This window comes from Branchiostoma floridae, chromosome 4 (genome assembly GCF_000003815.2).
Source record: "Branchiostoma floridae strain S238N-H82 chromosome 4, Bfl_VNyyK, whole genome shotgun sequence".
NCBI classification, from domain to species: Eukaryota; Metazoa; Chordata; class Leptocardii; order Amphioxiformes; family Branchiostomatidae; genus Branchiostoma; species Branchiostoma floridae.
The window spans coordinates 18,687,289-18,709,636 of NC_049982.1; the positions used below are offsets into that span (position 1 = coordinate 18,687,289).

The 22,348-nt window shown below is 40.3% G+C and overlaps 3 protein-coding genes across 5 annotated transcripts; 2 read left to right on the top strand and 1 right to left on the bottom strand.

Annotated features, from left to right (window-relative positions):
• The first annotated feature begins 71 nt into the window (after positions 1 to 71).
• Positions 72 to 3,768, top strand: LOC118414082 (40S ribosomal protein S13). The gene is made up of 6 exons (XM_035817850.1): positions 72 to 185; positions 628 to 676; positions 1,792 to 1,870; positions 2,303 to 2,472; positions 3,307 to 3,407; positions 3,682 to 3,768. The coding sequence occupies exons 1-6, from the start codon at positions 163 to 165 to the stop codon at positions 3,713 to 3,715; spliced, it is 456 nt and encodes a 151-aa protein (XP_035673743.1). The 5' UTR covers positions 72 to 162; the 3' UTR covers positions 3,716 to 3,768.
• A 2,241-nt stretch (positions 3,769 to 6,009) lies between these two features.
• LOC118414047 (coiled-coil domain-containing protein 91-like) lies at positions 6,010 to 13,185 on the bottom strand. Of its 2 annotated transcripts, none has more exons than XM_035817798.1 (13): positions 13,053 to 13,185; positions 11,885 to 12,029; positions 11,602 to 11,720; positions 10,785 to 11,201; positions 10,322 to 10,423; positions 9,998 to 10,075; positions 9,513 to 9,620; positions 9,023 to 9,115; positions 8,166 to 8,234; positions 7,847 to 7,933; positions 7,483 to 7,572; positions 7,048 to 7,161; positions 6,010 to 6,449 (listed from the first exon to the last, which is right to left on the bottom strand). In XM_035817798.1, the coding sequence occupies exons 2-13, from the start codon at positions 11,946 to 11,948 to the stop codon at positions 6,315 to 6,317; spliced, it is 1,476 nt and encodes a 491-aa protein (XP_035673691.1). In that variant the 5' UTR covers positions 11,949 to 12,029; positions 13,053 to 13,185; the 3' UTR covers positions 6,010 to 6,314. The 2 variants fall into 2 exon arrangements, with proteins under 2 accessions (XP_035673691.1, XP_035673690.1); XM_035817797.1 differs by lacking the exon at positions 13,053 to 13,185 and adding an exon at positions 12,663 to 12,849 and having other exon boundaries at positions 6,012 to 6,449.
• LOC118414060 (lysosomal aspartic protease-like) lies at positions 13,078 to 21,129 on the top strand. 2 transcript variants are annotated; one of them, XM_035817821.1, is made up of 9 exons: positions 13,078 to 13,245; positions 15,464 to 15,605; positions 15,817 to 15,940; positions 16,174 to 16,292; positions 16,473 to 16,672; positions 16,964 to 17,086; positions 17,659 to 17,806; positions 18,372 to 18,470; positions 19,307 to 21,129. In XM_035817821.1, the coding sequence occupies exons 1-9, from the start codon at positions 13,190 to 13,192 to the stop codon at positions 19,478 to 19,480; spliced, it is 1,185 nt and encodes a 394-aa protein (XP_035673714.1). In that variant the 5' UTR covers positions 13,078 to 13,189; the 3' UTR covers positions 19,481 to 21,129. The 2 variants fall into 2 exon arrangements, with proteins under 2 accessions (XP_035673714.1, XP_035673715.1); XM_035817822.1 differs by having other exon boundaries at positions 19,931 to 21,129.
• The last annotated feature ends 1,219 nt before the right edge of the window (positions 21,130 to 22,348 follow it).

Consider the following 22,348-nt stretch of genomic DNA (forward strand, 5'->3'; position numbering starts at 1 on the left):
TTCTTTTAGAGAGTCTTTAGAGAAGGAAGAAAGTTTCCTTCACAAGTCAGACTAGCTGCGGTACACTTTGTATAAAGTCCGCACGAGGTCGTGATTACTGTAACCGAAAAGCAGGGTGGGAAATTCTGACCACGTGACGTCCTCTTGCTACCAGCCGCCATCATGGGTCGTATGCACGCGCCCGGGTAAGCCAGAAATGTTGCCTTTTTCTGGTCGATAAATCCGAAATAGGGAGCTAAAAATACTTGTCTTTGTACCTTGAAATCTTAAAGAAACCTTTGAGATGTAGTCCAATCGTAATACTAGGAGAATATGGCTGTTTTAGGCAGTTTTGTTAGCGTCATGCTGATGACAAATTCCGCCATGTGCCATCTTGCGACTTGCCATGGATTTCGCACAAACCCACGTTATAAAGACACGTTGTCCTGCAAAACTAGACTGGTTTGGTGGAGTAGAGTGGATTTCAGGACATTATCACCACAAGGAAAAAACAGCCATAACCTTAAATTGTTAACTTTGTATAGGCTTTATGTTTTACACGTATTTTGCTTTTACTAACGTTAACTAATTTGATTTTAATACATGTAGTTACTGCTGTTGAAAGTAATATATACTTGTTTTCCACAGAAAGGGTATCTCCTCCTCAGCCCTCCCGTACCGACGCAGTGTGCCCACGGTAAGTCTCGCTAAAGCATCACCAACTTTAAATACAGTCAAACCTGTATTAGCGGCCACCTTTGCATAATGGCCACCTGCGCATAGTGGCCACTTTTTGTCGGTCCTTTGGATTCGTAATGATTAAGAGATAGGCTTAGCGGCCACCTGTCCAACGCGGCCACGGCCACACGATTTCTGGTCCCGCAGGTACAAAAACACTGCCGATAACGGCCACGCGGACCGCTGACTTACATATCGGCACGCGTTCGGCCATATACAGCGGCCGTACCGTCACCCTACGCTGGATTTAAAACCTCTTTGACTTATTTTCAAAACAAAACTTCGTAAACTGGCGCAACCAATACCCACTGACAAACGAGGTCATAAAAGGTCAATAGACGACACCAATATTACGGAGGTAAATTGTGTTAAAGTTATGTTCTTATATACTATCGCTCAGGTTAATTTACATCACAAAAATTTCTAAATAAATTGTTACAAAGACAAATGATATGAACTTCAGACTATGGTGGATTTTATTCTTACATTTATTAAGAGATAAGTCTAAAATGACTTTTCTTGCGAGTACCACATTAGCATAATGGATGAATCTGACGTGTGAACGCAAGCGGGAACACACGGACGGCGAAGTATCAAAGGATACAAGACGAAAGATCAAAGAAATATGACGATACCGGTCTCTTCAGACAATATCAATTGTAGAACATTTAAAACTTTTTATAGCTTTTGTTTTCTTAATACATATAGTGTAAAAATCATTGCAGTACATGTACAGTACTGTATTATGTGAATAAAGGTCAGTGGGTACTGAAACGATGTGTAACTTATTGCTTGTGGTCAATTAATTAGCATATTCTCTATAGTGGCCACCTCTCTATAGTGGCCAATTTTGGACAGTCCCTTGAGTGGCCGCTATAGACAGGTTTGACTGTATGTACAAATTGTATGCAATCCTTGTTGTATGTAACGTACTGCATGAATGTCTGTATGAGGTATTATATCGAAGCTTTCAATGTACTTGTAGCAGTGCCACTGCATTCAGATTGAGAGCAATATCAAGAAACTATGAGTATGAATCCCTGTGTTCATGTGTTCCTGTCATGTTTCTCCCAGTGGCTGAAGCTGTCTGCTGACGATGTGAAAGACCAGATCTACAAGCTGGCCAAGAAGGGCCTAACACCCTCACAGATAGGTAACAACACTTGGCACTTGTTTCACCTGGTCCGCAAGTGGTCTACACCCTTTGATGTTTAATGGTATTCGTGTTGTGTGCCACTAGCATGACAAAGGCGAATTACTGGGGAGAAACCTTCCGCAAAAGCCATTCTGAACTAAACCAGTGGACTTGTGAATTTTCATTCTGAGAGTGAACTGAGACTAGAATACAGCCAGATCACTCCCATTCTGCTGCAGGTTTTAGTGATAGAGTATGGATGCTGGGTTATCTTGTGGGTCTACATGCATCTCGTTTTCTATATTCCCTCTTTAAGTTACGTTTCAGTCATTGCCACTGGAAATCTGTGGTATAATTTGACTGCCTGTGCATTGTGTGTAACACTATGCGAACCATACATATATGTCACCACATCTTGTATCTGAGATAATCTGACTGTCGTTCTCCCAGGTGTGATCCTCCGTGACTCCCATGGAGTGGCTCAGGTCAGGTTCGTGACGGGAAACAAGATCCTGCGTATCCTGAAGTCCAAGGGCCTGGCACCTGACCTCCCCGAGGACCTGTACTTCCTCATCAAGAAGGCTGTGTCCATCCGCAAGCATCTGGAGAGGAACAGGAAGGTGGGCTGTGCATGGGTGTCTTTTCAGTGGACAGAACTTTTCATTTTGGTCTTTGGGAAACACCAATGTATTTTGTTAGGGTTATTTCTTTAAAATTGAAGGCAGATCTGTAACTGAAAGTAACAATGTAGCTCACTGAAAACTGTAGTAATAACAACGGTATGGTGAGCGAAGCATGAATGCTGGTGTGTGTATCCCTCCTTTACTTGGCATGCTACCACCTTCCAATGTGATAGTGTGAATGCAAGGAGGCAGAGGAAGGCTTGAGGTGGTGTTTGGTTGGGCCATGGTTGTTGCAGTACCTCCGGCCTTTTTTCAATGTCACTACATCACTGACTGACTGAAGTTTGCCTAAGGAAGAAAACAGAGTTGTGTGTTCTAACTCAACATCTGTCCTTTTTTAAGCAGTACTAATAAAATATTTTAGATCGTGACAGATATATAAAGTTGTACAGCTTGCTGCTACAGTAGTATGCAGGGTATATGCATTTTCACTTCCAGCAATGGAATTCTCTGTAGACAATTGCTTGATGTCATGACTGTAAAAAGTAACAAGTATATCAAAATTGCACTAAAATCAATGGAAAAATCTTACTTGCCCGATCGGACAAGTGGGGTAGGACATGCACTTGCCCGAACAGCACTTTCACTTGCCCTGGACAATAGGGCTAGTGGACTTGTTTATCCCTGAGTATGAATGGCATAAATTTTACTGTAACATACTGATCCCTCAGTGCATATCATACTAAGATTGTTGTGCACTGTCAAGACTATGTTTGATGATTGTAGACAGCTTATTGGATATAAGTACATGTATGCCTCCATTTCCATCAGGACAAAGACGCCAAGTTTCGCCTTATCCTTGTGGAGAGCCGTATCCACCGGTTGGCACGTTACTACAAGACCAAGCTGGTGCTGCCACCCAACTGGAAGTAGTAAGTCTACACAATTTTGTTGGAGGACTTTCTGGGAATAAATGTGATTTTGTAGGCTGTATAAACATACAAGGTAAAAGACAATTCAGGTCTTGTGAAGACATGCTACATGTAGCTAGAGAGTGGAGAAATACCACGTTACCTACTTTTCATTAAGTTGCAATTAAGTGTTTTGTCCACTTTTTGTCTTAATATTCTCTTGTTTTGATGGAAATTTTTACATGTGAAGCTATGTGATGCTGTGCTGAACTAGGTTTTTACTTCTGTTTTTCAGCGAGTCGTCCACTGCCTCAGCCCTGGTAGCATAAACTCCCATTCGTAAAAATGTCCTGAAATAAATTGGGAAAGTAATACCCTCATACCTCTGTTTCAAGTTCATTTTTGTGTTTTTGAAAAGAGTTGTGTGTTTGTGACTGTGTGTTGTAATGGCATGACTTAATTATATGGATGACATTCTCTGACCTCAGGGAACGCCAAAATTGTCTGGTGTGAGCATGACAATAAAAAAACTTTGGAAAGAAAAGTTGCCTTCATTTGGTTAGGAAGGTGGAACAAATGACTACATACAGAGAATGGTATGCTGAACATAGATAATTTATCTTCTTCCACTTACTCTTTGACTTTGGGACTGACATAAGTAGCCGTATTTCAATATACAGCATATACATGTATTTTCTCATTACACAGTATAGTTGAGAAGGCCGAAAATTGAGGTACACATAGATGTCATCCATATAATCATATCAACATGGCCTCACGAGAAAAAGTGGTACCAGTATTCACACAGGTATTCTGTGTGTCTGTTATGGATTTATTTGCAGGAGTAAACTAATCTCCAACCAGATCCACGGTGCATAATGTATAACAGAGCAAAGTTTCTTTATTTTCCTCTGACTCCTGCCATGATAATTTCATCTGGTATATCATGTAACAAATACTAGTGTGGTCTAGGGAAAATAAATCAGCAGGGTGCATATTGAACATGTGCATGGTGAAAAGTTGCAAATGTACAAGTTCATCTCAAGCTTGTTGAATAGGCTATATAATCTGTTCCTTGACAGCTAAGTAAGGCCACAGCAAGTAAATTTTATGGATGACATCCTCTGCAGACTGCAAAAAAAGTGCGATAGGGCGAAAAAAAACAAGATGGGTGAAAAAAACAAGATGGCTACATCTTCAAAAGTAGGCATCATTAAGTTGTGATGACTGTTGTAAAAAGAACTAAAGGGACAAAACATGGTATCAGAGCCAACAAGGCATTCATTCCTGTATTTAAGACATGTACTGGTGTGGTAAAAGTGACACTAGTGTGGTAGATTGGCATCACCAACACACCACACTCATAGCTTCCATATTGGTGTCACTTTTACAACTATCCAATAAGTTTCAACTACAGTCTCGGGTACCTTGCAAGTGTCACTTCTACAAGTACAACTATTAGGCTACAATACAACATATTTGCTCATTTTGGTACTTCATCGTCATGTTGACCATCCCTGCAGAAAAAAAAAATTCATGTTTTTTTCTGAAATCAGGCGAAAATTAATGGGAGCGCTGATGTCATCCATAAAATTTACTTGCTGTGGCCTAAACTGAAAAAGCATGCAAAAGTGAGATATGTGTATATATTTCTAGTTGCTTCCATAAAGTTTTGTACTTGTGTTCAACACAAGCAAACGTAGCTATGTCCGAACTTTGTTGCTTCTGTGTTGACAGGCAATCATTACAAAGTACAATGAAGTAAACATAAGCTTGTAATGTTTATTCTAGCTAACATCTCTGAGTCTGTTCCATCAATCCCATTCTTACAGCTTATAACATTGATAAATATGCTCTATCATTCATACTGATAATTAAAATTTTTAAAGCAATACATTACTTCTTTCTTAGACACACATAATAATTGTCATCAAATATATAAATTTATATATTTCATTATCATCATATGCAAGAACAATTTGTAGGCACGCTGAATACTTATTAAGCCGTCGGTGGATTCAATCGTTTGTCATTTCCATGAACAAGTACACAAAGACGAGATGTCAACAAAAGTTAGCCTCCATAGCAGGCTTTCTGGGGCCTTTTTTGGCTCATAATACACTTTTGCTGGCCATTTTTATTTGTACTCGGTCGCTGATTGCTGGCGTGTTCTGATTGCCGGCCTCCAAAAGCCTGCATTCAAACGGCGCATGAAAGTGATATAAAAAAACGATTAGGGTGATTAACTAGGAGGTGTGCATTTCCTGCCTGCCATGGACGGCTAATAAACTGCACGCATCTCTACCGGCAAAGCGCTTGCAGCCGAAACTGCACGCATCTCTACCGGCAAAGCGCTTGCAGCCGAAACTGCACGCATCTCTACCGGACAGAGCGCTTGCAGCCGACATGCAAATTGCCTCTCACGGAGTTATGAATTCCTAACGTATGTGTTAATAGGGCAGATGAATGGCTAATCGTGTTTTAATATCACTTTCATGCGCCGTTTGGATGCAGGCTTTCGGAGGCCGGCAATCAGAACACGCCAGCAATCAGCGACCGAGTACAAATAGAAATGGCCAGCAAAAGTGTATTATGAGCCAAAAAAAAGGCCCCAGAAAGCCTGCTATGGAGGCTAAACTAAGGTGTGGTTTTAAAATTAACAGTAATTCATGCATGTACTTCTAACTATGTGGGATTGCACAAATCCCTATAGAATTACAATATTCCTGATCTGACTAACTAAACAACCAATAGCATTATGCCTCGTATTGTAATTCTATCTTCTGGGGATATAATCTTGTGCAAATACTAGTAGAAGCTGAGGACCATGTTCAACATATGATTTGACTACTAGTATGTAACCTGAAAGATATGGAATTACACAACACAAGCTTTTGATATGTATGATTTGACAGACACGGTATGTTGCTATGTTGAGTCTGTTTCCTCTGTGGTGTTCTCTCTAGGAGGGCTGTTGTCCATCAGGGTCCTGATTTGCTGCAGGGCGCCTGACAGGAACAGTTCCACCCCCGCCAGCGAGCGCTGACGAACAGCCTGGTCAGCCTGCAGAGATGAGAACATTAGGCTTGACTAAGACTGTCTTAGTCCTAGAATGTCACTAGTACATATGTCTTAGTAAGACATATGTACTAGTGACATTCTATACATTAGCAACCATAGACCCATCCAAACTAAAACCCTAATGAAAGTACACGTATAAGTGTTTGAGAAGCACATTATGTTGCAGCAAAAAACATGACAGCAATAGATTTAAGAACGTCTAAGAGGCCATTTAAAAAACTACTGCCCAGATTGTAGTTTGATAAGCAAATCTTTCATGTTGTTATATTTAACAACCCATGCTTGATGCGAAATCTGTCAAAGATTGATCCAAATGCTTTGCTTGCAAAATACATTATGTACTATTAGTTTTTACCCACGTGCTCTGTCTAGTTGACTAGAAAAAGATCAAGGTGTCGGAAATGAACCTTCCAAACTGTTCTTAAAAACATATAAGTGAACAACTGTGCATTTTATTTTCTATAACACATAAAACTAGGCATATGAACGAATATTGTATGAAAAGAGGACATCCATTGCACAGTACAGGACAGGGTTAGTTCAGAAAGACCTCTGGGAGATGCAGATATGAGGTTGGTACCTTTCTCTGTTCTGTGATGTACAGTTTCATCTCCTGCTGTGCCTGTTCTACTGCCCGGCTCACTGCCTCCCGGCCGCGCTGTCTCTCCTCCTCCACAGCAGCTGCTGTAACATCCTGAGGAAACAAACACAGCAACTTAGGTCCAGTGGAGCTGAGGCAAGCCTTCAGATATCATCATCGGTTGGCTGCAGAGCGGGCAATCACAAGTCTTGTGTATATAACACTAACACCAGATGTACATAGTAACAACTATGGAGAAAATTGTTTAAACGTGATGATCTGATGGTAATTCTTAGCCACAATATACCCAACTGTTATCATAATATTGTAAATGAAAGTGTATTGGGGCTTGGAATGCCCTGCTTTTTCTGATGTACAAAGTTTTAAATGTAGCCTGGACTGTATGGTATCAGTGACAGGAAGTGAGTACTGTACCTTTGCCCTTTTCCTCTCCTCCCTGACTGCCTCTTCCACAGCCTGCCTGCCTCTGTCTCTCTCCTCCTGAAGCAGCCCCTGGAGTTCAGCCTGGCAAGGGTTAACAACTGAGATCAGCTCTTGTAGTATGGATGTTTATTCTATAATAGTCATTGTTCATTAAACAAGCTTTATTCACAACTGGTATGGCAAGGTTGCATGTTTATATGGGTTTGCAAAAACGGGGGCCGTGTCAAGAAGGATTTCCTTGGCTCTGTCTGTACCAAGCTATTGTACTTATTGGTTTTGTCCAATCAATCTAGCAGTAAGCCAAGCAATAAATCAGACATGACTAATGCTGTATCTTTCACTGGATATTTCTCACCCTCTGTTCTTCCAGTAGGTCCCTACTTTTGCCCCTCTCCTCCTGTAGAGCTGCCTGCAGTGCATCTCTCCCGGCTTCCTGCTCAGCCTTTGGAACACATCAAACCTTAATATATGTTCCTCATGTTACAGAGCCTGACCAAACCTCACGGCAATTCTAATACCATGACAATTAGCAGGAAAGGGGACCAACACATCATAACAATATGATTCTACCCTTAAAACAAATACTGCATCAACATTTAACATCATACTATTATAGAGCTTAGTTTATTTTCTTTATACCACACTAGTTTCTTTACTCTAGTACTGCACACTACCTTCACTGCCTCCTGTATGGCCTGTTGACTCTTTTCTCTTTCTTGAGCCAACACCTTTTCAAACTCCTCCTGAAGGATGGCAATAAATCATAAATACAAAAGATTTAATCCAGAAATAATAGCCCAATAAGTCCTATAATTTAAAGTGGCAAGAAGCAGAAGGAAAAAAAACATTTCTGCATCACATGATGGTCAGTATTGGGAAAAAAGACACCAAGCATTGTGAGAGCAAGGAGGTTGAAAGAAGTAGGTTCCTAAATTTTGTTTCTATTGTGCTGAATCATAATACATGGCAGTATCAGTAACAAGTTGAAGAAACAGTAATTTTTGTTTCAATAAGGCCACACCAATTTAATTTCTTGGTTCACGGATTTTTTCACAAAAAATATGGAGCGAGAGGGCGAAATAAAAATAAAAATAAAAATCGTAAAATGGTTGGGATAAAGGTAACGGCTAATCCAAAACATAAAGAAAAAAGTTTTCAGCTTGAAAAAAGTACAAAAACACTATTTTTGTACAGTAACAGCACCTGTACCCACACTTTAAGGAGCTTATAATATAAAGGCCAATTTGCTACACCAGAAAGTTGGTGAATGGTTTCATTAATGGTGAAAATTTGCTGAGTGGTAATTTTTATTTTTTTTCCCAAAAAATAGGAGCGAGCGAATCCGTGAACCAAGAAATTAAATCGGTGTGGCCTAATGTGTGTGTTACGTATTGTGTTAAAGTATGTGTGGCATATAGTGGTTTTGCATTTAATGCCTGACAAAAAATTGGAAATTAAACACTTGAGCCCCAATTCAACAGGTTTTAGAAATGCTGTACTATCAAAGTTAGAAACAGTCTGGAGCCTTTACCTGGTCTTTCTGTTGCTGCTGTTTGATGGCTACCTGGACTCTCTCCTCTGTCTGGCCTCTGTCTTCTTCTAACTGTTGTAACAGCCGATCATGCTGGGGTGAGGGGTGGGGTGTCAGTTACTGTTAAATTTTTCATTTACTCTGTACTTTTCAAAAGTTTTGGTTGCTTTATGTCCCATTTCTAACATTTTACTTCTCCCTCTCTTATCATCTGTATATTTTGAATCAAACTACATTTACAATTTTTTCAGTGGGACACTTGTTCAGCAGATATGTGTTGATTTGATAGTTTGCATATGAGTCAATAGGTTCCCAGAGTTAGTTATGTTAAGACAAGAAACATTTAACATAAATTGGATGGATCTGTTCAGTACTGAATTGAAGCTACATCAGTGAATAGTTTCATCAGTTATGTCATTGAATATAGAGACTCTTTTCATAAAGCTGTAGTTGTGTAAAAAAGAGTCGCTGAATTGAAGTTTGTGCCCACCTGTTTCTGTAGGAGCTCCTCACATCTCTCTGTCTCCTTGGTGAGTGCTGCCTGCAGCTGTTTCTCACACAGTTCCTGCTGCTGCAGCACTGCAGTCTTACACAGCTCCTGCAGACAGGCGGAGAACAGGTCACTGTACAGGTGTACAAAACTTGACAAAATGTGCTGTACAGCTACAACCATAGTAAACATGTATATCCAATGTTAGTATTGATATGTAATACTTTATAGTTTACAGGCACAAAAAAGTATGCACCAAAGTGAAGCATTTTTTTCATCTTAGCTATTAGTTTGCCTAACCAAGGTAATATTAGTCTGTGTAACACAAACTCCACTGTCCAGGGCTGTAACTGGCCCCTCCGGCGGATGTTGGGCGGGCTGCTATAAGCGAGATTTAATCAGGCTAAGGTAATATTATAACCACTTTCTGCTTCACAAATCCCGTAGGACCCTAGTGCAATGAAAATGGCAAGCAAATAAAAAACCTTGTATTCCTCAACAATGACAGCCAAAGCGTCATGTCCCGCCTTCCTGATATCTGCCAGCTCTTCCAAATGTTTTTCCTAGAAAATAGAGAATATACTGGTATAGAAGATTCATAGAATAGCATTCAAAATAACCAAGGCAGTAGATATTCTACATCTCCATTGGTGAACAAATACATTGTTATTTTTTAATCTTCACTCTGCTGACACAAGCTGGAAATCCAAAATCAAATTGGCTTTACTGTATGATAGGGTCATTACATGCTACACATTTTTCATGATACCACTTTTGCACTAGACGATGTGAAATATACGTGTGTGTACCTGTAGTTGTTGGTACTTTTCTTTTTGCTGTTCAGACAGTAATGTCTGGTCAGACAGCTGCTGTTCAACAGCCTGTTGTTTCTGTAGTAGATCTTGAAGGTCCTATTTACAGCATAAAATAAATCATGGTTCAGTTGTCAGCATAAAAAAGGCTCATAAGGATATCTAAAACTATCAAGCAATAACTAAGCATCAGGTGCTAGACATTTATTTGACAGGTTATTGTTGAAAGAATAATGACAACTTAAATCAGTCCATGACATGTCTTATTCTTTGCATTTAGTAGTACTGCCCCTTTCTTTTATTCATTTCATACCGGTTACTTAAGTAATGGTATCATAAAGTAACCATGCACAGTCTGAGGAAATGCATCTCCAGTGTGCAAATTGCTGGCTGTTTTACTTTTAACTGTATTGGATTCGTGATGTGAAATATTCTGTAACAAATGAAGAAGAAAAGTCACCTGCTGAATCGCAAGCTTTTCTCTCTCTGCTGTGGACAGATTGTCATGCAGCTTTTGGACTTGATCTTTTAATTCTTTGTTTTCTTCCAGTATTGCAGTGGGAACATGCTGTGGGATGACTGCATCTCCCTGTTGGCTTTGGTCAGGTGTTGCTGTGCTCTCATTGGTTGAAGAAGTAGGAATGCTTTCCTTTGATTGGTTATCACCAGAGTCTACTGACACTTGGTTGGGTTGTGGAATTGCTGGCTCAGTGCCAGATTGGCTAGCAGCAGATTGTGGTACAGCCTTATTGGCTGGCAGAACTTCAGCAGGTGCATCTAATTGACTGAAGTCAGTGGGGAAATGGATTTGATTGGCTGTTGCAGTGGGTTCTGCCTCTGATGAAGCTTGGGAGGTGCCTGATATAGTTCTTGACCTCTGAATGAATAAAAGAGGAACAGAACTTGATGTATGACATATACAAAATGCAAGTCTAAGTGTATAGGCCAGGCGATGGTAATGACACTGCAGAAATGCATGAAATATACTTCATCCAAATAATTCAATGGACATGTACAAGGCAAAGTGGAAACATTCATTATAAAAGAATTTCTATCATTTTGCATTTATAATGAATATTTATCAATGCTGCAAAAAAAATGATGGTTCAGGTGGTAACATTATCACAGTATACTATACTTTAAGCCTTATAAGAACACTACACCATGTATATTCCATGTTGATAATATCATCTTTGCTTTTGAAGGGTAGCACAATGTATCCATATCCATGGGATACATTAGAATCATGTATGTATAAATCAAGAATCATGTGATACCTGACTTTCAGGTGTTTGACTCCCCCCATCATGGAATGGTACGCCCTGAGCTGGATCAGTGTTTACCCCACCAGGAGATTGATTAGCAGTGCCCCCAGGGGATACCTGTGGAACTGCACCTAGAAGGGGAAAAAATGTCAGTGTATGGATTTGCCAAATGATTTGAAACAATCTATAGCTATATGTATCTGTACTCCAGACTAGGTAGCTAATATTTTCACTTCATCATGTATTTCAATCTTAGATAACAAGTGGTTGATATAAACTGCATGGTGTGCAGTACCTGTGCTGAGTTGTGCCCAGATAGAGGGCGTTGCTGTGATGCCCTGCTGGACTGGTTGTGCCATGGCTGGTTGGATCGGTTCAGCGGCTTCGAACCCTCCAAAGTCATCCCCCCAGTCATCATCAACAGCAGCAGATGCAGTTGCCTAGGGGAAAACAGCAGTTTTCATTGATCAGACCTCACAAGGCCAATATTGGGTAGGAATGCAACATGACATTCACATTCATGGCATACATGACCATGCATTCAATACAATGGCACATCTTGACTCTGATTTTGAGCTCCAAAACTCAAACTAGTCCAAGGCAGAGCAGAGCAGACCATTCAACATAAACATGTATGACAACCAACATTATTTGCCGATATTATCAGGGCAGAGACATTTAGAGCTAAGGAAGAAGTTTTTCCTGCCAAATATTCTCTCATTACTTTGAATCTAAACTTTTAAAAAATTACTCGCAACTGCACTGATGAGGGCAGACAAAAGTATCACGTCTTAGCTAGTTAAGAGTGTCTCAAATCGTTGTTTTCTCGCAAAAGTTCTTTAAAAAAAGTTTGCAGAGGCTTCAAGTATTGAACCATATGGCTTCAAGTATTGAACCATATGGTCATAAACGTCATATGATGAATACTGGGAAACGATATGGACGGTTCTGCTATGCACGAGCTGTGCGTGGGGAGGGGGGTTCCTGGACACGCCCCTTCTTCAGGTGAACATGTCACTTCCTTTCTGTGCTTCTCAGTTACTTATAGCAAAATAGACGTATTTGTCTGGTACCTGAGGATCTTGGCTAGGCCAGTCTGCCATGGCACACTTAGTTCGGCTCGTACGGGTGAATATTTGGGCCTCGCCAGGTGTCCTCCTGCCAACTTCCGTGTTGGCAAAGGCGTCTTTGCGATGAGCTTTGGTGCAACTCTTATCTAAATCGATAGATGTCGCCCATTCAAGGCAAGATCTCTTTCATTTTTGGGGCATCTATTTGTCTGTTTCCATACTAACGTGATGCGGCAGGTCATGTTTGTTGTTTCTAATGTACTCATTCTCAGAAATGAGATTTTCAGTCAGTTTATATAATGGAATTCCACAGGCATGTAACGTTAACGTTAACCTTTTAGGTAATGTTACCCCTATGAAAATAATGGGTCTATACCAAATTTAACCTTTCACCTCTCATCACATGATACTCAGCTGTAGGCGTGACTCATCAGGGACATCACCGAGCCGTCCTGTTCAGAACAACAACCCGTCCTTTTCTCGTCCTGTTCCCGATCACTGCTGTACCGTAACACAGAGTCTCCGGCACGATGAAGGTCCTAGCCGTCCTGTTGGCCTTTGTGGCGTTCACGAGCGCGCTGCACAGGTGAGAAAGTTTCATCATGCGTCATCACTGTTCTTTGTTGGTCACAGATAATCATGGGCAAAAGACGCTTAAATTTGTTTGTCGTTCATTCAGGGCCAAAATTATATTTCCTGCATGCTGCATACCCTGGAGCTGCTGCACTCCAAAGTCTGCTGATAGACCATGTCATACTCTGTTTATCGATGTTGAGTTTCCGTAAAGAGGTGTTTTACGAACAGGAACGCGTAGTGTAGTGTGCGCCTGCGGCTATCAGAAACATCTTTGTTCCACTGACACAAATTATGCCTAAGGTCAGACTATGAGAATGTGTAACGTTAAGGACGCCGAGCCACATTGAGCTAGATTTGTATGCGCTAGCATGCAAACACAGAGGTATCAATTAAGTCCTGTTACAGTAGTAAAATCGACACAAAAAATATATAACCGTTACGCACAAAAATCTGTAATTTTCACTTAAATTGCATCTTAAAGTGACTTTTTGTTGGCAAGGTAGACATGGACTCGCTTTGCAACTTAGAAATGCTGCAGATAACTCATCAGGAGTGTCTCGAACTTCATTGAACCATGTATGTACTCAAGTTTTTGTGTGCAAATGCACCATCATGTGCAATCTGCCCAACCCAGGGTAAGACCACATGTTCCACCCTTAATGATCATGTGACCTAGGTTGGGAATGTTAAACTTTGTTTTTCCCCAGGGTAAGTATGACTCAATGTCATCTGACACTGCCACTAACCATGAGGTCATGGGTTCTATTCCTATTTTCTTTGTGGAAACTGGAGGCTTTTTTTTTCTATGAGTAACTGTAATGTGATCAAGATAATGCTTAACTAGCCTAGTGAAAATTGAAAGGGCACAAGAAGAAATCCTTCCTGTTCCTACTAAATGTTGCTGGTTCTATTCTCAGTACTCATAAAGAATTCACTGGTGCCAAGCCTGGTGCCAAACTGTGCCATCCAGGTACTGACACCCCTTCAACTTGCCAAACAAATGAGATATGTGACTCTTCTTGTAGAGTGTTCACCTTGCATTCGGTGGGACTGACAGTAAGGTCGTGAGTTCGATCCCTGCCGAGTCATACCAAAGACTTTGTCCGTGCTGCTTTCTCTACTTAGCACTCAGCACTAATTAGGAAGAGTATGGAATTTAAACACACATCACTACTAGCAGACCAGCCCCCTGCTGTAGTGGCTTGCACAAATGTGTGGCTAGTGGTTTGCACAAATGTGTGGCCCAAGGGCTACTCAAAATGGAGATGGGCGCCACCCTTAAGCATCTGCACAGATGTACAGGCAACTTTAACTTTTTTTTTTATTACTGAAGCTTGTATGTTGAAGGATGACCATACAGGCTGCCCTTACATGAGCATATACTAATGACCAGTTCCAAGGCAGTGCTTGGATTATACCTCACCAGTGCTGGATAGACAGCAAGCATTATCAGTCCTTAGTAATTAAGACAATGATCAGAGACTTATAACTAATTCGGTGACATGTCTGGATTTCAAAATGAATTAAGATACAAGGGAAAGGCAGGTGTTCACAGGGCCACACCTCCCTCGTGGGAACCACGTGAGACCTTTACAGGGTCAATCTGTTTGGTACAGCATGAACAAACATGGGGGCGGGGCCGTTCCAAGGTTACAATGTAGCATGAGGAAAACACCTTGTAAAGCAATCTGAACACCCCTCTGTTCAAATAGGTCATTCCATCTTATTAAGTTGGTAAGTGGCTCGGAGATACCAATTTGTAAAAATATGGGGACTGTTACAAAGTCCAGTACATGTATATCTTCTGACTTTTGGACCGTGTCTAGTGATCTTTGAAGTCTGCTGAGTTGACAAATGGTATGAAAATAGCACTATCAGGTGTTTGAATTTGTTTTAGGATTTAAGATATGGAAGGTACTTAAGTTCAGCAGAAGCAATGATTAACTGGCACAGAATGCTCCTTTAGTACACAAAGTGTTCAGACTTTGCATTCTAATCTACCTGTCAGGGGCCTCCCCAGAAGTTTACTTATGATGGTACTGCGGCATATGTTCAACATGGTCCAGCATATTGTCTGACATTTGGACATTGTCTACCAGTAGTGATCTTTGCAGTTTGTTGAGTTGACCACAGTCCCCTCCTGAGGGTGAAAGCGATCCCTTTTTGCCTTATCACCATTTTTACAATAACTTCGTGATCTAACCACTCGCTACTTTTTTCATCTCCAGAATCCCACTGACTAAGGTGAAAACCGTGCGTCGTCAGCTGGCAGATGTTGGCATCACGTATGACCAGATCCTGGACAAGGACTACAATGGGAAGTACTACAGCATCAAGGATGCCCCCGAGCCACTCACCAACTACTTGGATGTACGTTAATGGAAGGATTCTTCTTTCTGATTCCTATTGTCTCCTGAAAAAAGAAACGGATAGCAGCATGTTGATCAGAAGAAAAAAAAAAGCTGCAACATTCCCAGCGTACAGACTACTTTGGATGCTTGCCTTGTAAAGGGCTCCATTATATTTGTTTAATGCACATACAATTTTTTGAACAAATGATGACTACCCCCTCCCCACACAGGCACAGTACTACGGCCCCATCTCCATCGGCACCCCTCCCCAGAGTTTCCAGGTCGTGTTTGACACCGGCTCCTCCAACCTGTGGGTACCATCTAAGAAGTGTAAACTGTCCGACATAGCCTGCTGTAAGTATGGACTGACCATATAGCACACATATACAGAAAAATAGAATTCCTCTAAAAGATAGAATGTTAAGGGTTACAGCTGTATGTTTAGTTGTCTATATTACAATATCATGATGATTCATGGATACTTAATGCCAAATCAAAGAAAAGCAGGACATGAATTTGTGTATTTCTTTGTCATCTGAGGCTAGAGCTTTCTTGTGGTGGGTGAAGATCTGTCTATTTTCCCACAGTGCTGCACAACAAGTATGACGCCACCAAGTCCAGCACCTACGTGAAGAACGGCACTGACTTTGCCATTCAATATGGGTCTGGCAGCCTGACCGGCTTTCTGAGTGAGGATACAGTCACTGTGAGTAACAATCTACATTTAATTGTTTTTTCTGTGATCATCTATCTTTAATAGTCCTTTCAAGATGTTAGATAAATTCCTGTTCTTGGTTTGGTAACACTGACCTAATATTGTTGATGAAATACAAAATGTATGTCTAAACCTCCGTCCTCCACAATAATCATTAAATAACTCCCACAGATCGGAGGTCTGAAGGTTCAGCACCAGACATTTGCAGAGGCGGTGACCCAGCCTGGTATAACGTTCGTCGCGGCCAAGTTTGACGGCATCCTCGGGATGGGGTACGACACCATCTCAGTGGACGGCGTGGTGCCACCCTTCTACAACATGGTCCAGCAGAAACTGGTGGACAAACCAGTCTTCTCTTTCTACCTGAACAGGTGAGCTGACCTGATGCCTCAATTGTTTGGCAAAATGCTGTTTTATCACCATTCAACACATCAAATATTGAACACGCCAAACAGTGAGGAAGTACTTGAGCACTACTCAAAACAGTACCAAATTTTTTTGATACTATTTTGCAAATACATGTAGTTCCTGTTTTTTGTCTAACTTTGGGGATACAAAACTTTGATTAAGATAAAACAATACCTACCCATGTGTGTCTTTCATTTTTAGATCTTTATCAGTAACACAGCCAACAGAAATGACTTTTCCACCATGTCTTGCAGGGATGCCTCGGGCGCCACTGGTGGTGAGTTGCTGTTGGGTGGGACTGACCCCAAGTACTACAGCGGAGACTTCACCTTCCTGGATGTCACCAAGCCTGGCTATTGGCAGTTCAAGATGGACGGGTAGGTTTGGGGAGGGGCCTTTTGAGCAGCTCAACTTCAGTTTAGAACTGAGACATCATTACTCAAAGATCTCTTGTTGGATAACACTACAATGATGCTGCATTGCTTTTATTTCAAGCACTATTTTTTTTATTATCAAACATTTTAATGCAAAAGTTCTATCAATCAAGCTTCTCTCTCTATGTTACAGATTTTCTTATTATTTTTAGTTCTTTTTACTGGCAATCATAAACATGGCAACCCTCAAAAAGAGAGATCTGTAAGGAGGGGATAATACAATGTCATGTACCAGTGTAAGTTTTTCCCAGGTGAACTGTTCCTATTTTTTTTATAACTTTTATCCTTTTACAACTTAAAAAAAGGTTTTCAGAATTTTTTTTTACTATTCTCCTTTTTATAGATTAACCAACTAGACCAGTATGAAAATGATATACCACTACCAGAAGACTAGCCCCCTGCTGTAGTGTTTGAACAACCAGTCTTCACTACTTCTTTGGGTGTGAGGAAGATTCTGAATATGTAGCTCATGATTGAGAATCAAGCTAACATGGGAACACGTTTGTGTTACTCAGGATCATGATTAACGGGAAGGCGTCAGACTTCTGTAAGGGAGGTTGTGCCGCCATCGCAGACACCGGCACCTCTCTCATCGCGGGACCCACTTCTGAGGTCAAGGCTCTCAACGAACAAATCGGAGCCACCCCCATCCCTGGTGGAGAGGTTTGTAATATAATATAAGTTCAATATCTATAACACAGAAAAGAAAAGTCATTGTCATGGGTTGTTGTAATAACTTTGTTCAGCTGATTGGATTGCATCAGAGTGTATCACATAGAATGGAATAGAAGTATCAGCCTCAATGGTTATGTGTTGTACATCATTTTGGAAATGGTCATTGATTTTACTCATTATCAAACCATACTATTATTTTACTGATAGGAAAAATATTTAGGACACATGCAAAGCACTGGTTTTATTTGAGTAAATCTTGTGCCACTATCCACACCCACACTGTCCCTTCTATATTGTTATGGAATGTCCTTTTATATTTCTATTGATTCTGGAACAAGTTGAACTGTAATTTCCAACACAAAAATCTAACTTCATCAAGTTTTTGACTGATCAGCTCCAGTCTTTGAACAATCCACTACTTCTCAATTTGTAATGTCACCTTGTGTAGATAGCACACATGACTTGGTGAGCAGTGAATCACAAGTTGCAGGATGTCTATGGCACCACTATCTCTGTTTCCATTGATAATAAAACGTGTGTTTTCTTCTGACAGTACATGGTGGACTGCAGCCAGATCAAGTCTCTCCCTCCCATCTCCTTCATGCTGGGTGGGAAAGCCTTCCAACTGGAGGGGAAGGACTATGTCCTACAGGTATGTCAACATTTCCTCTACAGAGTCAGGCTGTCAGAAATATCCATGGAGTTTTTCAAAATGTGTAGGTTACACTTACAGAGTGGAATGATATCTTTGTGTTTTGTTACCTTTTGGTACATGTATGCCTCCCTACTATTGGTTTAAGGTGGAAAAACAATGATTTCATTCCTCATATTGAGATTCATGATAGATGAAGTCTCTGTATCTCTGCTGTGAACGTCTCTGCCCACCCATTTTTGTCACGTGTTCCATATGCTGTGATAATGGCCAGTTGAAAGACTTGTTTCTCTGGTCTTCCCAGGTAAGGTCACTACTGCTTAATGCAGTAGGAGGGGTTAATCTTATATCATTGATTGCCATGGCCTGGCTGCAGTACTGGCAAGGAATGATAGGATGATGATTGATTGCCATGTGATTGTGATGATTTTACTTTTTAACATAATTTGCATGTAGCCTCATATGGCATGTGTATGTCGATTTAATGCTGTCTATTGTCTGATTTGATACCTTTGTCAAGAGTTGAATCATTTTTGTAAAGATGCAGTGGTGATTGAAGAAACAGATACATATTTTTACATTACATTGATATTTTAATCTTGTAAATGAATGAAAAATCAAAGTAAAAAAATGGCATATTGTTATACAGTAATTCACAACCTGACATTGTAGTCTTATTTGCAACAATCAACTTCAAATTCAGACTGATCTTTAATTGTTACAGTTCTATCAAACACAAAGGTATGAGATCATGGCAGGACAATTCTCTGTGATGAAAACCCTTTAAATGTGAGCCAATCAGAACCAATAGCCAATCACAATCATGCTCCCCCCAGGTGACAGAGATGGGGCAGACCGTTTGTGTCAGCGGTTTTCTCGGCATCGACGTGCCGGCCGGGCCCCTGTGGATTCTGGGAGACGTGTTCATAGGGCCGTACTACACGCTGTTTGATATGGGCAACAACAGAGTCGGCTTTGCTCACACCACTAATAACAGTACAGGGGTGTAGCAATGGATAGTTAACATTACTGTATCCCTCTGTGTGATACAGCATCAATAATGTCTGTGTTTTACTTGTCTGTACCCAAATTCATTTTTGACCTCTTAGATAGTTCCCTTTTTAGAGTGTGTGTGACATATATGTCTAGTCAAATTTTGTCAGCTTTGTATTTGTGCATTTGAGGGAGCAGAAGGCTAGAAGAGTAGAAATGTCTTTAAAAGGACGTTTTGGATACATACAAACCACCTGACTGGCCATATTACTTGATCTATACAGAAAAATGCAGAAATTAAATGTTTCTTTCACTCTACATGTATCTCTCAACTTTATGTCAAGGTGAGAAGTTCAGAATTTACTAGTCAGTTTTTTTAGCCATGCACAACAGCAAATGAGCTGTAGATTAGCAAAGGAGCTGTTTTGTGTGTCATGTGAATGTTTGTTGACCTGTCTGTACTGTAGGTGACTCAGAGTGGCCAGACAGTGTGCCTGAGTGGTTTTCTGGGGATCACTGTTCCAAGTGGCCCCCTGTGGATCCTGGGAGATGTGTTCATCGGGAAGTATTACACACAGTTTGACATGGGAGGGAACAAGGTTGGCTTTGCCACAGCCATGTAGATGTATGGTGGTCATCTGCTGTCAGGTTTATACTACTGACTGGTATGGAAGTGTAATGTATGCAGTGTTTGTGCTTAAAAATAAGGAATTTGAACTGTAGTCAACATTTTATTTCTGAATCTAAAAGGTATGAACTTCAAAATGTTCAGAAGTAAACTTTTATTGACTTTTATGTCTGTGATTCTGCACTTTTCACAAATGTAATGCTGCTGAAGGGGAAAGTTGATGGGTTTTGTATGTACATGTACCAAGTACATGGAACTAGTCAATGTTAGTCATGATAATTGTGCATAAAAACTAGCCTTTTTATACTCCACAAATATTCAGAAGTCATAGTTTGCAATGTTTACTCACTGCTGCATATAAATGGAGATCTAGTCCTCTTTTTTTACGAGTTAACATTTTTGCAATGCCATCAATGCAAGCATGAGAATATTCCACTGTTCTCATAGCAGTAGACACTAGAAGCTTTTAGTATAGTATGCTGTGGCAATATTTCATTGTGACTACTAAGTGCAGTACACTGGGAAATAGCAGTCGATGCACAGGTCTTTGCACACACTTTAGTTACAGTGTTTTAAACGGTGTAATTACTCCTAATTGAAAAGGAACAAGACAAATGTAATTGACGAGTACTGACAATTAAATCTTGCCACAGGATACAAATCTACTTCGTAGATGCTTAGCACGAAGAAGCACACAAATAAAGATGATTCTGGAAAGTGTAGAAAATTTTGTGTGAGAGATGATGTAATAAATACCATTGAAACAATTAAATGTGATATCACAAAATTAAGATAGCAGGAATAATTGTCATTTTAGCATGTCAACATGTCTGAGGTTTTACAGAATGTGACTTAGTAAGGCTTAATAATGTGACTGTCAGGTGTGTATGAAACAACAGTTTTTAATCACACTTAAATCACATACTTTGCTCTATGCATGTATTCCACTCCAGACTCTTTAGATCGCTGCATATTCATTTTATGTATAACCTTGTGGCTGGTTTTAGAACTTGAATAAATCTGTGGTGTTTTGGGAAACCTCTTTTGTGTTATATTATTTAGATCCAGTGAATTAAGTTTTAGTGTAACTATGGGTTGTGTAACAAGGATTGTGGAGAGGCTAATTTGGTGCCCCAACGAGACACGAAGAGATCAAGAGATAGGCGAGGTGAGTAACTATGGGTGGCTATATTGAAAACCTCGGATAGCTTGTCTTTAGAAGAGCAAAGATCCGCTACTGGCCCTTGACTAAATGTTATCACACTTCCACACATCCCTACATTTTACAGACTGTACTACCCTTACATGTTTGCAGGTATTTCCAGTATGAGTGTTTTAAAGAAATTTAGCAATCCGTTGATTTCAATTGAAAGAAAAAAGACAATACACCAGATAGCCGTGGATTGATAATGACAAGTGCTTTAAAATCTATTGGAAAGGGTCGGCTTATGACTTGAAAGACACCCCCGAAGTCAAATGGACAACATCTGTATACACCAACATACACGCCTAGACCACGTAGTCAATCTGCCCTCGTGTTTCTAAAGTTTTCACCAATCAATATGTAGAATATTGAAGTAGTCTTCATCGCTTTTCTTCTTTATGGGGCCAATTCGTCCATGTCTGCTGAAGGACGTCAATGTCTTTGGTGGTGTTGAAATGGTAGTTGCACGGGACTGTAAAATCGGAAAATTAGCTATAGATATTAGATTGAAATTAAAATTCTATATCAGAAATGTACCCTGATATCAAAGCCGGAATGCTTTTCCACGATAAGTCATATTTTACCTTACCTCTAGAAATAAGTTTATACCACAGACAACATTTCCCAATATTTACCATTGAAGTGTGCAATACCAGCATCTGGCCTATGCGGGTGGGTGAGCAACAGTGTATTGTCGGTACGGCTGATACATGTAGTGCGTACAGGATTCAGCCATTGTTTTATGAGATTATGGTAACAGGATCAAGTACCTGCAAGTGCATTACGTCCATAAAAAACACATGCCCTGATTTTACGACTAGAATTACTTCGTGCCTTCGTGTCTAATACTTGATTTTGAATGAGATATGTCCATTTCTTAGCTCTATCTATGCCAACGGACGTGGTGAAAGTACATATTTTATATTCTCATGCTGGTAATGTTATGTGATTGGGAAGTTTTAGGACAACTTTTAACGCGCGTTTTGCATTTGTCCTGAAGAGTACGATGCGTTTAGAATTACAACTCTTTAGCGAAGACACTTTCATATTTTT

What these genes read in the sequence shown, in the direction of transcription:
- LOC118414082 (XM_035817850.1), top strand. Translation starts at nt 163, where the DNA reads ATGGGTCGTATGCACGCGCCCGG. An exon ending in GGTCGTATGCACGCGCCCGG is followed by an intron (nt 186 to 627) that starts GTAAGCCAGAAA and finishes TGTTTTCCACAG; the next exon opens with AAAGGGTATCTCCTCCTCAG. An exon ending in ACCGACGCAGTGTGCCCACG is followed by an intron (nt 677 to 1,791) that starts GTAAGTCTCGCT and finishes TGTTTCTCCCAG; the next exon opens with TGGCTGAAGCTGTCTGCTGA.
- LOC118414047 (XM_035817797.1), bottom strand. Translation starts at nt 12,692, where the DNA reads ATGGCAGACTGGCCTAGCCAAGATCCTCAG. An exon ending in TCATTGTTGAGGAATACAAG is followed by an intron (nt 9,621 to 9,997) that starts GTTTTTTATTTG and finishes GCCTGTCTGCAG; the next exon opens with GAGCTGTGTAAGACTGCAGT. An exon ending in AGGAGCTCCTACAGAAACAG is followed by an intron (nt 9,116 to 9,512) that starts GTGGGCACAAAC and finishes CCCTCACCCCAG; the next exon opens with CATGATCGGCTGTTACAACA.
- LOC118414060 (XM_035817821.1), top strand. Translation starts at nt 13,190, where the DNA reads ATGAAGGTCCTAGCCGTCCTGTTGGCCTTTGTGGCGTTCACGAGCGCG. An exon ending in TGGCAGTTCAAGATGGACGG is followed by an intron (nt 17,087 to 17,658) that starts GTAGGTTTGGGG and finishes TGTGTTACTCAG; the next exon opens with GATCATGATTAACGGGAAGG. An exon ending in CCCCCATCCCTGGTGGAGAG is followed by an intron (nt 17,807 to 18,371) that starts GTTTGTAATATA and finishes TTCTTCTGACAG; the next exon opens with TACATGGTGGACTGCAGCCA.